Below are 13,726 nucleotides of genomic sequence, written 5' to 3' on the forward strand. Positions count from 1 at the left end.
TCTCTCTCTCTTTGTAAAATCTATCACCTCTATCACTATTTTCATCTTCATCTCTCCTTCATTATCTCGCGGTTTCTCTCTCCCTCTTTTCATCTTCATCTCTTTCTCTTTCATCTTCGTCAGACACTAGCTTTAGTTTTTTAAAAGTTTGGTTATCACCAAAGTGGAAGAAGATGAATGTTTAGAGACTTGAGTTTTGGAGAGATTTAGGGTTGAGAAATGTAGATTACTAATGTCGGTGATATACACCCTTAAAGTGGGTTTTTAAAACCATTGCATGGGGGACCCTATAACCAAACAAGGTCAATAACTATTTACCAAGTCAGTGAATTCATGGAGAGGCCTTTTAACAAAAATGGGAGGGTCTATAAAAGTTCCCTATTTAGAAAGGATTTTTCATTATGTTTCTAACAAAATTCACTTTCAATATTTTTTTCTTCAAAAAATTTTCAGAAAAAGGCCGATTTTTTTACCTTTTTTTCTTCTGCAAACAGAGGTTGCAACATTTCTTCTGAGTTTGCATTTGCAATGTTGCAAACTCAATTTGCACAAGTTCACGATTGCTAACTGGGTTTGCAAGCTCCTCGTATCGCGATACCAAGTTCATTGCTTGTTATAGATCTGAATCAGTTTGTACTTGTAACCTAGATCTAAGGCTTAATGGCAAACAAGATCTGAAGAAGAAGAATTGACAAAAGAAGTAATAACTGTCGTTCCCGTTCAATTTCTCGTCTTTATGGTTTCCATGCCTAGAACAGCTTCTCCGGCTCAGTAAGTAACCCGCCCGAGAGAATATTCATCTCTATGTTGTTAATTAAGAGGAAATACGAAGGATCTCCTGTCCTGTTTGCACCCTAATTGGTCCTGTGTAGACAAGGGGGTGAAGTATTTGGCCAAACACCCTAATTGGTCCTGTGTAGACAAAGGGGTGGAGTATTTGGCCATTAAAGATGTTGGATCTCTTGAAACTAGGATTCTTCTCTTATTGGCACTCCTGAATTGAAATCTGGGAGCTACCAAGGAAATGATAGGAACTGTACAGCAATATGAGAGGAACCTCCATAAGCACCTTTGCTTGATTTTTTAACTTATTTGATCTTTGCCCAACCATAGTAGTACTTTGGAAACCAAAAATAATAAAATATGAAGTGATTGCTAATTATCCATATTATTTTAAATTTTTGAGTATGATTACCATTGACATTTCGACGACTCCTAGTTAATAGAATCAGAACTAATTTTTTTTACCCAGTAACCATTTTCCATTCTAGTAGAACACCTTCCCTTATTCTGGTCACTCGACGAACACAGACTAAAAGCCATTCTACGCAAAGCTTGAAACAAATTGAATTAATAACCTGCTCGGTAAGGTAACCATTTGGTCAACTAATCAATAAACGTATTTACTAAGTTTTCTTGATTGCATCCAAAACTTCAATGGAAAAACATAACTAGGACCATCGTAATCTAACACGCAGACCAAAATTAATAGAGAAGTAGCAAAATTTTAAGAATCCGATAATCACGATTATTGTGATGAACACAACTCTTCAAAAAGTATCATAATCCCCCATATGATGCATCCTCTGACACTATTTGGAATCATCACTTCTTTACCTCTTCGTACTCTGCCTCTGGTGGCGATTGATCACCACCACTGCCCCCACCAGTACTGCCGCCACCAGTGCTGCCGCCACCACTCATGTGCTCTCCGATCTTTGAAACTGCTTTGTTTGCAATATCAAGTTTAGCCTTGATTTCATCAATACTGTCTCCTGTTGATGCTTGTCTGAGATCAGAGACTGCGGTTTCAATCTCTGTTGCAACTTCAGCGGGGATTTTATCCCTGTACTCGCTCAAGCTTTTCTCAATGCTATAAGCAGTTGAGTCGGCACTATTCTTGATATCGATTAGGGATTTCCTTTCTTGATCCTTCTGAGAGTGCAATTCAGCTTCCTTTACCATCTTCTGGATTTCATCCTCTGATAATCCTCCTGATGATCGGATTGTGATCTGTTGTTCTTTGCCGGTAGCTTTGTCTTTGGCAGAGACAGTTACAATACCATTGGCATCAATGTCGAATGTGACTTCAATTTGGGGCATACCTCTTGGAGCAGGTGGAATACCCATCAGCTCAAATTCTCCTAGAAGCTTATTGTCAGTTGCCATTTCACGTTCACCTTGCAGAACTCGAATACCCACCTGAGTCTGATTGTCTGCTGCTGTTGAGAAAACCTAAAAACAACAAAACAGATCCTATCAGATAATGATTAGATCTATCTACCTATAATATACTACGAATTTATGGAATGGAGTTGATAAGAATAACTAGGTAGAAATGAATAAAAATAGAACTGGCCAGTAATGAAAATATAAATGTTAATCCATCTTGTCAAGATGTACTGACCTGACTCTTTTTAGTTGGAATGGTGGTGTTCCTGTTGATCAACCTAGTGAAAATACCGCCCAAAGTCTCAAGACCAAGAGATAAAGGAGTGACATCCAAGAGAAGAAGTTCCTTCACGTCTCCCCGTAAAATACCACCTTGAATTGCAGCACCCATAGCAACTGCTTCATCGGGATTTACCCCCTTACTAGGACTCTTTCCAAAGATCTCTGTGACTATTTGTTGTACTTTTGGTACTCGGGTCATTCCACCAACAAGGAGAACCTCATCTACCTCCTTGATTGATACACCGGCATCTTTTAGACAGCTCTTGCATGGATTTTTTGTTCTTTCAATCAAGCTACTAACCAGAGATTCGAACTTTGATCTAGTCAATGTGATGTTCAAATGTTTTGCGCCAGATGCATCAGCAGTGATGAAAGGCAAGTTGATCTCAGTCTGAGAAGTGGATGAGAGTTCAATCTTAGCCTTCTCTGCCGCTTCCCTTAGCCTTTGGAGAGCTAGTCGATCCTTTGCAAGATCAATTGCTTCAGTTCTCTTAAACTCACCTACTAAGTACTCCAATAGAGTGTTGTCGAAATCCTCTCCACCAAGGAAAGTGTCACCATTTGTTGCTTTTACCTGTGGCAGTAGTTGGGGTAGGGTTAATATGGGTAATGGATAACAATTTGAGCACAGAAAACACTTCAAAAATTGAAAGGACATTAATATACCTCAAAAACACCATTAGATATTTCAAGGATTGACACATCAAAAGTACCACCACCGAGATCAAACACAGCTATAAGACCCTCTTTGTTATTCAACCCATATGAAAGTGCAGCAGCAGTTGGCTCATTGATGATTCTTTGAACATCTAAACCAGCAATCCTCCCTGCATCTTTTGTCGCCTGTCTTTGTGCATCATTGAAATATGCAGGAACTGTAATCACCGCTTTGGAAACAGTTTTTCCAAGATAAGACTCTGCAGTTTCTTTCATCTTTGTTAGAACAAAGGCACCTATTTGGCTTGGGGAATACTGCTGTCCGTTTACTTCTACCCAAGCATCTGCATTAGGAGCCTTGACGATCTTGTATGGAACCATTTTCATCTCTTTCTGTGTCTGAGGATCCTCAAAACGTCGACCTATCAAACGCTTTGTTCCGAAGACTGTGTTTGTTGGGTTGGTTACTGCTTGCCGCTTGGCTGGAGTTCCCACAAGTAGTTCCCCCTTTTGATTGAATGCAACCACAGAAGGTGTGGTCCTAGCTCCTTCAGAATTCTCAATCACTTTTGCATTCTAGACATTATGAGCAGCAGTTAGAGATGAAAGCGGAAAGAGGAGAAAAAACAAAAATAGGGAATATGACCAGTTTTCAAGATGCCCAGAACTTCAAACCTTTCCCTCCATGACTGAAACACAGGAGTTTGTCGTTCCCAGGTCAATACCAATTACATCATTACCGAGTGGTTTTGAGCTGAATAAAAAAACAATACTTAGGTACAGGAATGAAATGGTGATAAGAAGTGAATTCACAATCACATAGATAAATTCAAGAAAAGAGTTTCCTATGTACCTGAATGGCCTGACAATACTTGCCAATTGTGTACCCAAAGGGGAACTTGTCCATGATGGCTTAACGTTGGCAGTAAGCTGCATTGACAAATAAGAAAAATAATAATTTTTAACATGAAATGTACCGGACAATAGGCTCACATGGTACTATGAGAGACCCTGATTAATTGATATACCGTCTCTCAGTAAGCCGATACTTGTAGATAGTCAGAATCATGAATAAAGTTGGAAAATAGAAAACAGTGATTGGATAAAATCAACCGCTCTTCAAACTTAAGAGAATAGTAAAGAAACATAGAAAGAGAAAACCACATCTCACAGATTGACTTTAATATGCGTAAAAGTTAAAACATAAACGTGAAATACAGTGCCAAATCAATTTATTATTGATAGAACGGAATGTTCCATCGAACTATCAATACATCGTTTGTTGTCAAAATAACATGAAAAACTTGCGAACAGAGTTTGTGAATGATTTTATCTCGAAGAGACACCAACATATACTATTGCTACATATTTGCTTCCAAGAGAAACCAACTAAAAGCAGAATTACCCGTATGAAATTTGAGTCTTAAGCCCATAAAACCCAACAAGTAAATCCATAAATGCAAGTTAGACTAACATAACAACATCAAAATATCCGATTGAGCGAAACTATTCTTCTAATAATAATCAGCTAAGAACACGAGATTTCTTGGACAAAGAAATTTGAATAGAACTAAATGTCATAATAAGATGCACAAATGTGAGTTTCGTACTTCTAATCTAGGTATGTTCTAACATTCTGTTCTATGTAATAATCCTATGGAAACCCTAATTTATGCGATTGCTGAAAACTTACATCAACATCAATAATTATATACCAAATGAAAATATGTGAATCATGGAGAAAATGAAGCAGAAAAATACTCCTATCTTCTTAACAAAAAAGGATGAAAACTCTTATGGGAAATGAAAGAAAGAGTGAAGATAGAGACATACACATCTGTAAGAAGACAGAGATGATGATTGACGTCTTAGAGATCTGAGCAGCATAGAAGTCGCCATGATAACTTACAGAGGAGAAAGAAACCTTCAAGGGTTTTAGGGTTTTATAAAGAGCAAGATCAACAGCGTTGGAAAAAAATATCTGTTTCTCCTTAAATAAAGATCGTTGATAGGCGAAAAAATGGATGTACTATGGGGAAATCCTTTTAGGGTGTGTTTGGTATGTGAGAACATCTCCAATGCAAAACTCAATCTTAGAAATTCGGAGTGCCACGTTGATTTTCTAAGTTTTTCTTAAAAAATCATCTCCAATGCAAAACTCAACTAAGATCTCAAAGATGATGTGTCGAGAGTGGAATAGAGATATCTCAAGAGGACACTCTATTTTCAGAGTGTCCTCTTGAGATATCTCTAATTGTCCAACTCATCAATATTTAAATTTCAACCAATAGAAATCAGGTCTTCGTATATTTCCAAAATAACTAATTACTTTTTTACAAAAATAACCATGACACGTAAGTAAAATGAAAGAGTTTAGAGTGTTGCATTGGAGACATACAAGAATTGAGGATCTCTATTTTCGACACCTATGAGTGAGAATCTCAATTGGAACTTGACAAATAGGACGAATAGAGATTTTTTTGAGTTTTGCATTGGAGATGCTCTGAGAGGTTGATTATAGAAAAAAATGATTGTTGACAAACTTAACGAAAATACCCTTCCCAGTACCAACTTTACCCACCGATTTGGGGAATAAAGAAATATTTTCGGGGCCTAAAGATTTAGTCAATAAACATTGACTTAGAGAGCATATTTTTTTAATCCAAAAACTGACTTGATCAAACATTGTCCTTAATCTTCATCTTTTCTCTTCCTCTCTCTCTTATGTTGCATTTGATCTTGACTGTTTGATGGTTTCGGAATGAAAAGTGCATCATGAATTTCCAAAATCTTCCAATAGTTTAATTATATCCTAGTCAGGATTGGATTCAAGATGGAACACCATCAAAAACAAAGAAGCCACAACTTTTATGCTTCCATTGTCAAACCAATATCATGCACCAAATTTCTACTATCCATTTCTTTCACACCCACGAGACAAAAGAAGGCGAAAAATTCTGAATCTTAATCAGATGAGGAAGATTCTCCGTCTCTCATTGTCTCACACCAACCCCACAAAAGGCTCACCTCTTTTCAGAAAACCATTCTACTACTTGATCTAGAGAGAGTGTGTGCAACTATGGAGGTCCCACCATAACTAGAATAGTCATCCTCAGATCCTCTAAAACGCTAATTCTAAATGTAAAACTGTAAGAAACCTAGAACCAGAAAAATTCAACATAAAACAAGAACTAGAACCTCAATGTTCAACATAAAAATCGAAATCAATCATCGTAATCTCTAATCAATTTGGTAATAACTAACTAAACAGTGAGAGGGAGAGAGTCTGAAAGAGATGATAACAGTGAGTGAAGAGGAGAAGAGAGGGGAAGAGATGAGAGAGAAGAGGGTGGGAATTGTGGTGGGGATGGTGGTGGGGATGGCGGTGGTAGGAAGTTGTGGTGGTGAAGGTGATAGAGAAGATGAAGATTAGGAGGCAATGCTTGATCAAGTGAGTATTTGGACTGAAATAAAATATGCCTCAGAGAATGTAAAAAAAATGTTGATTCCCTAAAGAACTTATTCCCCGAAGATTATTCTTTATGCCCCCACGACCATACTAAACTAATTGGTAATTGAGTTTACCTTTTTACATTTACTTCTTTTATTAAGAACACTAAGATAATGTTTTACATGCGGGGAAAAAAACATGACCACTGACTACCAAGAATAACGGATTGGTAATATAATTTTAGTAATTGTAATACCATACTTCAGTGTTTGTTTTAGTCAAGAGTATGATTTGCAAAGAATTTTGTCTGCAGATTATTTAGCTTATGATTCCAATCCCCTTGCGCCAAACATGACTCCAGTGTTTTACCAAAGCTAAGAAGTCTAAGATGTAAACTCAATTTCTGATTAGTGTTGAGGGAGTAAAGTAATAATATGGCATTCTTCTACCACTTTCACCGACCACAACCTTCACTAATCAGCGCCACCATCATTTACATCATCTCCTTCACCGAGACTAGGGTGGGAGTCTGGTCGGGCGCCTATGGACACCTTCCTAGAAGGTGTTCGGTCGTTCCAGGTAGCCTACGTCAAGGACCTGCGAACTTAGGGGGAGAACACGGGGCAGGCAAACCCACATCTTTTTTTTTGCCCAAACTCCACCATACGCTATGAGTAAAACAGGTTTCGGATCGACCCGGTTTGGGACCATTCATCAAAAATCCGAAAAATAAAATAAATATAAAAAATATAAAAATACAAAATTAAAGATCTAAAATATCATCATCATACCTCAATCTTTTTATCGATCTAAGATTATGAATCTGAAGCGATACAAAGATATTAATCTGAAATGATCAAACCATCACATGTCAAATTTTGTCATATATCTTAACAAAAAAACGCACTAAAAATTTAAAGTGTGTAGATCAAGGATTGTTATCATCATCGCTTGATGAAGAAAGAAAAGTTACAAATCTAATATCACCATTATCATAATCATCAAATGCATAAATGATTTCTTGAGAAGATAGGCGCCATTACTCTATTTGTGTTGTGAAACATGAACTGATCTTTAACCCAAAATGATCTCTTATGCGGCAGATTTAAAGAGCTATAGATAGAGATAAGAGTTGCAAAATCTACTACCGCCTTACCGGCCTCTTGAGTAAATAAATGAAAGAATAAGGTTTGATTTTTTTTGATGAAAGAAAGAATAAGGTTTGATGATAGAATACTTTGCATATGGGTCTAAGCCAAAATAGGGGTTCTCTTCATCCAAAAAAAAAAAACAAAAGCCAAAATAGGGGTTGAGTTTGCACTTTGCCTACTGGGCACTGGCTACTACTTTTTCACCACTATATATACTGTAATTTTTCATGTTCTTCGGTCTTCTATTTCGTCCTGATATACCGAGCTTTAATTTCACGACAAATTACTGTGCCTACTGAATCCAACGGCGTTAGCGGGGAGTTATTTTCTTCCATTTTCCCGGTGGAAAAAAGAATTCCAAATGCTTAGAGTTTCCCATGTATTTTCCCAAAAAGATACAGTTATCGAGTAGTGGTGGTTATAGATTTACTTCGTCTGCGCGCTTACTGTTCGACAAAAGTCCCGAAAGAAATACCATTCATCATTTTACTTCATCTACTCTCAAAATTCTGGAATCTCAGAACACTACAAGTAGTGGGTTAATTAAGCATGCCCATGATCAAATACTTAATGAGTCCATCATTAGTCAGTTTGCTAAGCAAAACCATTTTCAACAAGCATTGAAATCCTTCAAAAGAATAAATGATTTTGGAATTAAACCCACAAAGTATACATTCTGTACTGTTCTAAATTCATGTTCAAAACTGTTGGATTTGTGTTTGGGTTTACAAATTCATGGTAGAATAATTCAAATAGGATATGAAGAGAATATCTTTTTAAATAGTGCACTTGTTGATTTATATGCTAAATGTGATCTAATGGTTGATGCAAGGAATGTCTTTTACAGAGTTAGAGATCATGATCAAGTATCTTGGACTTCAATTATCTCTGGGTTTGCTCAAAATGGAAGAGGAAAGGAAGCTATGGTTTTGTTAAAAGAGATGATGGAGACGAATATTCGACCTGATTCTTTCACTTTTACCAGTGTAATAAGTGCTTGTACTCAGTCTGAATTTGCTCTCCAGGAAGTTGGATTGCTTCATGTTCATGTTATAAAACTTGGGTTTGAACAAAATAGTTCTGTAAGTAGTTCTCTAATTGGTTGTTATTCGAAACATGGAAAAACTGCTTGGGCTAGATTGCTTTTTAACGAGACTTTAGAGAGAGATAGTATTCTTGTGAACTCCATGATTGCTGGGTATTCTCAGAACTTATTAGGTGAAGAGGCCTTAAGGCTTTTTGTCGAAATGCGTAAAGACAGATTATATCCAACAGATTACACATTTGCTAGTATTTTGAATGCTTGTGGGAGTCTTGCAGTACTTCAAAATGGAAAACAAATTCATTCTTTGATTACCAAAACGGGTTCGGATAGAAATGTATTTGTTGTTAGCTCTTTGCTTGATATGTATTCAAAGTGTGGTGAAATCGACGAAGCTCGTAAAATTTTTGATCAAAAGCTTGAAAAAAATGATGTTTTATGGACTTCCATGATTACAGGTTATGCTCAAAGTGGAAGAGGAGAAGAAGCGTTAGAACTCTTTGAGAGTTTAGTTAGAGAAGGTCTGAAACCAGATCATGTCTGCTTCACTGCCGTATTAACAGCTTGCAACCATGGAGGATTCTTGGATAAAGGAACTGAATATTTCAACAAAATGAGAAAAGATTTTGGTTTATCTCCTGAACTCGATCAATTTGGGTGTATGATTGATCTTTATGGAAAAATGGGTAATCTTATAAAGGCAAAGGAGTTGATCGAAGAAATGCCATTTGAACCAAATGCTGTAATTTGGACATCATTTTTGGGTTCTTGTAGAGTTTATAGCGAAGTTGAGCTTGCTAAAGAGGCTGCAAATCAGCTCTTTAAGCTGGAACCGGATAGTGCTAACCCGTACCTAGCACTAGCAAATATTTATGCAAAAACTGGTTTACGGGAAGAAGAAGTCGAAGTGAGGAAAATGATGCATGATAAAGGAGTGAGAAAGAGCCCGGCATGGAGTTGGGTCGAATTAGAACAAGGAGGAAAACATGTATTCTCAGTTAATGATAAATCACACCCTCGGATACAAGAAATCTATGAAGAGTTGGACAAGCTGAACAATGAAATGAGACAAGTTGGGTTTGTGCCTGTACTAAATGATTTTTCATCTTCACAATCTTAACGAAAACTGTACCCTCTAACCATTATTTCCAGACCTGATTGCTTGTATTCTTAATCCTATAGCTCGTTATTTATAGAAGAATTTCCTCATACATAGTAGCATCTTTATTGCTCAATCTCTTAATTTTGCAGAATGAGATGTTTTTATTTCTATAAGTAATACTAAGTCTCGGGGAAGGAAACAACATACCTACTAAGTAGTTCGGCTTGGCCATTAGGTCTGTTTCGCTTGTGTTTTACAAGCTTGGCCCAGGGGAGCCTCTTAGGCCTTTCTCAAGGGTGGACGATGTTATCTATTCGAATATGTGTAGTTTGCAAATAAACAAAAAAAAAACTTCAATTTCTGCATCAAGACGTAAGTTTTTCTGAGAAAATATTTGGGATATCCTCGAGAACGAGGACATAATTTTGGTAGATTGGGTTCGTCCAAACCTTATTAAAGAGAGAAACTTCTATGAAGATTGCAACTGATAGTTCTTGATGTTGGAGGAGTTCACTGGCCGAGAGATAAAGTGGTTCAGGAATGCAACAGGAATGGGATATGCAGATAAAAAACCATGGACAACACTATTAATTTTTTTGGTATTGATAAACTGAGTATGGGCCTGACCCGATTACATTAATTCTAAAGTAATAGAAGACAACTAACAATGGAAACTAAATTTACATAAAATTAGCCATGAGCAACATTATTTTGGTTTACTGGTTTTCACTGTATAGGTCAAAATAATATTGAAAATAAGTGAAAAAAAAACACAAAACTGTTGTAAAGCAATCCCACATCAGTGGTGAGGCGGAGTGTGGTGCTCCTCTTAAGAGGTTAAGCACCCTTCCCTAGTGAGGTCTTTTAAAACCTTGAGGTGCAGGTGTGCTAAAACGGAGAGTATCACTAGCAGCCCAGAAGGTTGGTCTGCACCATCCTATAACACGTTATCAACACGATTCGCTCAACTGTGATGTGGTCTTTGGAGGGTGCATTGTAAAGCAATCTCACATCGGTGTGAGACGGGTTGTGGTGTTCCTGTTAATAAGTTAAACACCCTTCCCTAGTGAGGCCTTTTAAAATCGTGAGGCCCAAGTGTGCCAAAGCGAATAGTATCACTAGCAACCCAGAATGCTAATCCGCACCATCATATAACAAAAACATTTTGTATAATTATTATTCAGGTAAAAAAACATAACGACTGAAATACCCTTCTGTTGTTTTGTGTAACTAATTCTTTTTTAACTTTAAATCTACATAATTTTTTGTTGAGATGTCGGATTTCTAAGAAAATTATGTATTTAGAATGAATTTTTCATTAGCTTTGTAACAAGAACCATCTCAAACTCACCCTTGAGGCCCAAGTCTTTCATCTCAAACTCACCCTTTAACTGATCCTTTAACATGTGGACTTCTGACATATCCTTGCAAGCTACCAACATGTCATCCACATATAGGAGTAAATACACATAAGAACCATCTGATAGTTTCCAGTGATACACACAACTATCATATTTGCTTCTATCATAACCGTTTTTTACCATAAAGGTATCAAAACGCTTATACCACTGCCTAGGAGATTGTTTCAATCCATACAAGGATTTCTTCAGCAAACAAACCTGGTCTTCTTTCCCGAGAATCTCAAACCCCTCAGGTTGACGCATATAGATTTGTTCCTCCAACTCCCCATGTAAGAATGCAGTCTTAACATCAAGTTGCTCCAATTCCATATCATACAAAGCAACCATAGCAAGTAATACTCTAATAGAGCTATGTTTAACAACATGAGAAAATACCTCATTGAAGTCAATTCCTTCTTGTTGTGTAAACCCCTTGGCTACTAACCGTGCTTTGTACCGGGCATCTTCCACCCCTGGGATTCATTCCTTCTTCTTGAAAACTCATTTTCTACCAACAATCTTCTGACCCTTAAGCTTTTCGGCTAGTTCCCAAGCCCGGTTCTTATTAAGAGATTCGATCTCTTCATTCATGGCAAAAGCCCATTGCCTCAATTCATCACTCCTCATAGCTTCTTCGTAGGTACATGGTTCACCTCCATCAATGTTATCCCCCACACTAAGTGCGAATGCAACCATATCTGCCATTTCATACCTTTCCGGTGCCCGAATGTCTCTCCTTCCCCTGTTCCTTGCAACACTGCAATGAACTTCTTCCTGTTCATCTTCCTCAGCTTGCTCATCTATTTGAGGTCTAACCTCTGAAGGATATATCCATTCGGTTTGAAGGAGATGTCCTTCTGAAGGAATGTCCTTCGACCAAGGTAACAATGCGATCAGTTTGTCAGTTAGGATAACGATGAACTAATCATGAAGATCATCCAGTACAGTCCAATTAGGGGTCGTAATGGTTTACTAGAAGCCGCTTACGATCGTCGGATTGCTTCGGTAATTCGCAGCTAAAATAGACCGGATCCTACAACGGGTTACACATAAGAGGGGTACCATGATCGGAGAGATTTGACTACTGGGAGCTAGGCTAAAGATGGATTGGATCCAACTAATTAGGCGAAAAGGGTTCGAATGGAGATTCAGAACAAAGATAAAATGAACCGGGCTTAAAAGAAAAGCCCGGGTGAAGGCTCATGTTGGCCGGCCATGGCATGACCGACCAACATAAGTGGGCCGGCCAAGACAAGCCTATAAGGGGCTGTTATGGCCGGTCACACTAAGGGAAAACCATAATTAGGGTTTAGTTCTAATTAGGGAATCTCAATTCGATAAAACTCTATCTAATGGTTGTCTTTTCTGAGGGACTTTTAGGATTCCTTGTTTAGGTAGGACTCTACTAAGGTAAGGCCTATAACAGGACCATTGAGAATTCAGAAAAGGTGTGGAATTTTCTCAAAGAGAATCATCTCACACATTAAAGAGAGTGAGAATTAAAGAGAAAAAGCTCACATTCTATCAATCTAGTCAAGAAGAAAGGTTCTTCTCAACCTTCCATTAAGTTCTAGCAGAAATTAAGGAAGGGAGATCAAGTTAACCTACTCGGTGTCTCAAGTAGAAGAGCGACAATTGGAGCTCTTGATCTTCACACGCGATTGGAAAGGTTCGAGAGAAAAATTGCGTTTAAGGTCAGTTTTTCCCGAATCTAGTTCTTATTAGTTCTTGCATATGATCCTAGATAACTAGTTTTAAATATTAGATGTTTGAGATTCAGCTTACAACATTAGTTAGTGTATTAGATACACACAGAACCCAACAGTGGCATCACGATCCGATTGTATGAACTAACTTTGACTAGACGAATTAGATTCGAACTTGATTGATTAGATGTTTATGTTTGAATAAGAGATTTAGACATAAATTTGATTAGTTTAAATTAGATTTGAACTTAATCAGATAGAAATTTAAAGGGGTTCAATGTGTAAAATTTTAAAATTCTTCGATTTTGAAAATAGTTTTCGAAAGAAGATGAAAAGTTTATTAGTTTTTGATAAAAGTTTTTCACAAACTGCTGTTTTTAATCAAGAATACTAAAAAACAACAGCTATGGTCGGTTACAAGAGGAAGAAGAAGGTGGGAACAACAGTTTATATTTCGAAAATAGAAACTGCTCCGGACCGGGCAGCCAAGACGCGTCTATGACGCGTCTGGCCGCTCAGACCAGATCCCGTGAGATATTCCCAGATGCAGGAATATCTGGGATTCTCGGATTGGGATATTCCAGTCCGAGACCTAAAGTCTCAGACATCCAGACGCATCCAAATGCGTCTGGAATCCTGGTAGGTCTCGGTATAGTACCGAGACCTTATCCCAGACGCGTCTGGTAAGACCTGATTTCTCGGACTTCCTGTCCGAGAAGGTAAAGACTTGGTCAGACGCGTCCAGGGCGCGTCTGAAGCACCA

At 37.7% G+C, this 13,726-nt stretch overlaps 1 protein-coding gene and 1 pseudogene across 2 annotated transcripts; one reads left to right on the top strand and one right to left on the bottom strand.

Moving 5' to 3' along the window:
• Nucleotides 1-1,377: 1,377 nt before the first annotated feature.
• On the bottom strand, nucleotides 1,378-5,328 carry LOC147538129 (heat shock 70 kDa protein, mitochondrial-like). Its single transcript, XM_086644953.1, has 6 exons — nucleotides 4,945-5,328; nucleotides 3,965-4,041; nucleotides 3,787-3,865; nucleotides 3,121-3,687; nucleotides 2,408-3,028; nucleotides 1,378-2,235 (listed from the first exon to the last, which is right to left on the bottom strand). The coding sequence occupies exons 1-6, from the start codon at nucleotides 5,008-5,010 to the stop codon at nucleotides 1,606-1,608; spliced, it is 2,040 nt and encodes a 679-aa protein (XP_086501079.1). The 5' UTR covers nucleotides 5,011-5,328; the 3' UTR covers nucleotides 1,378-1,605.
• Nucleotides 5,329-8,090: 2,762 nt separating this feature from the next.
• LOC147538130 (pentatricopeptide repeat-containing protein At2g13600 pseudogene) lies at nucleotides 8,091-9,964 on the top strand (annotated as a pseudogene). The gene has a single exon (XR_015226465.1). The product of XR_015226465.1 is annotated as a pentatricopeptide repeat-containing protein At2g13600 pseudogene (transcript).
• The last annotated feature ends 3,762 nt before the right edge of the window (nucleotides 9,965-13,726 follow it).

This window comes from Eschscholzia californica, unplaced genomic scaffold (genome assembly GCF_041429995.1).
Source record: "Eschscholzia californica isolate CP2 unplaced genomic scaffold, dmEscCali1.0.p SCAF_5, whole genome shotgun sequence".
Lineage (NCBI taxonomy): Eukaryota > Viridiplantae > Streptophyta > Magnoliopsida > Ranunculales > Papaveraceae > Eschscholzia > Eschscholzia californica.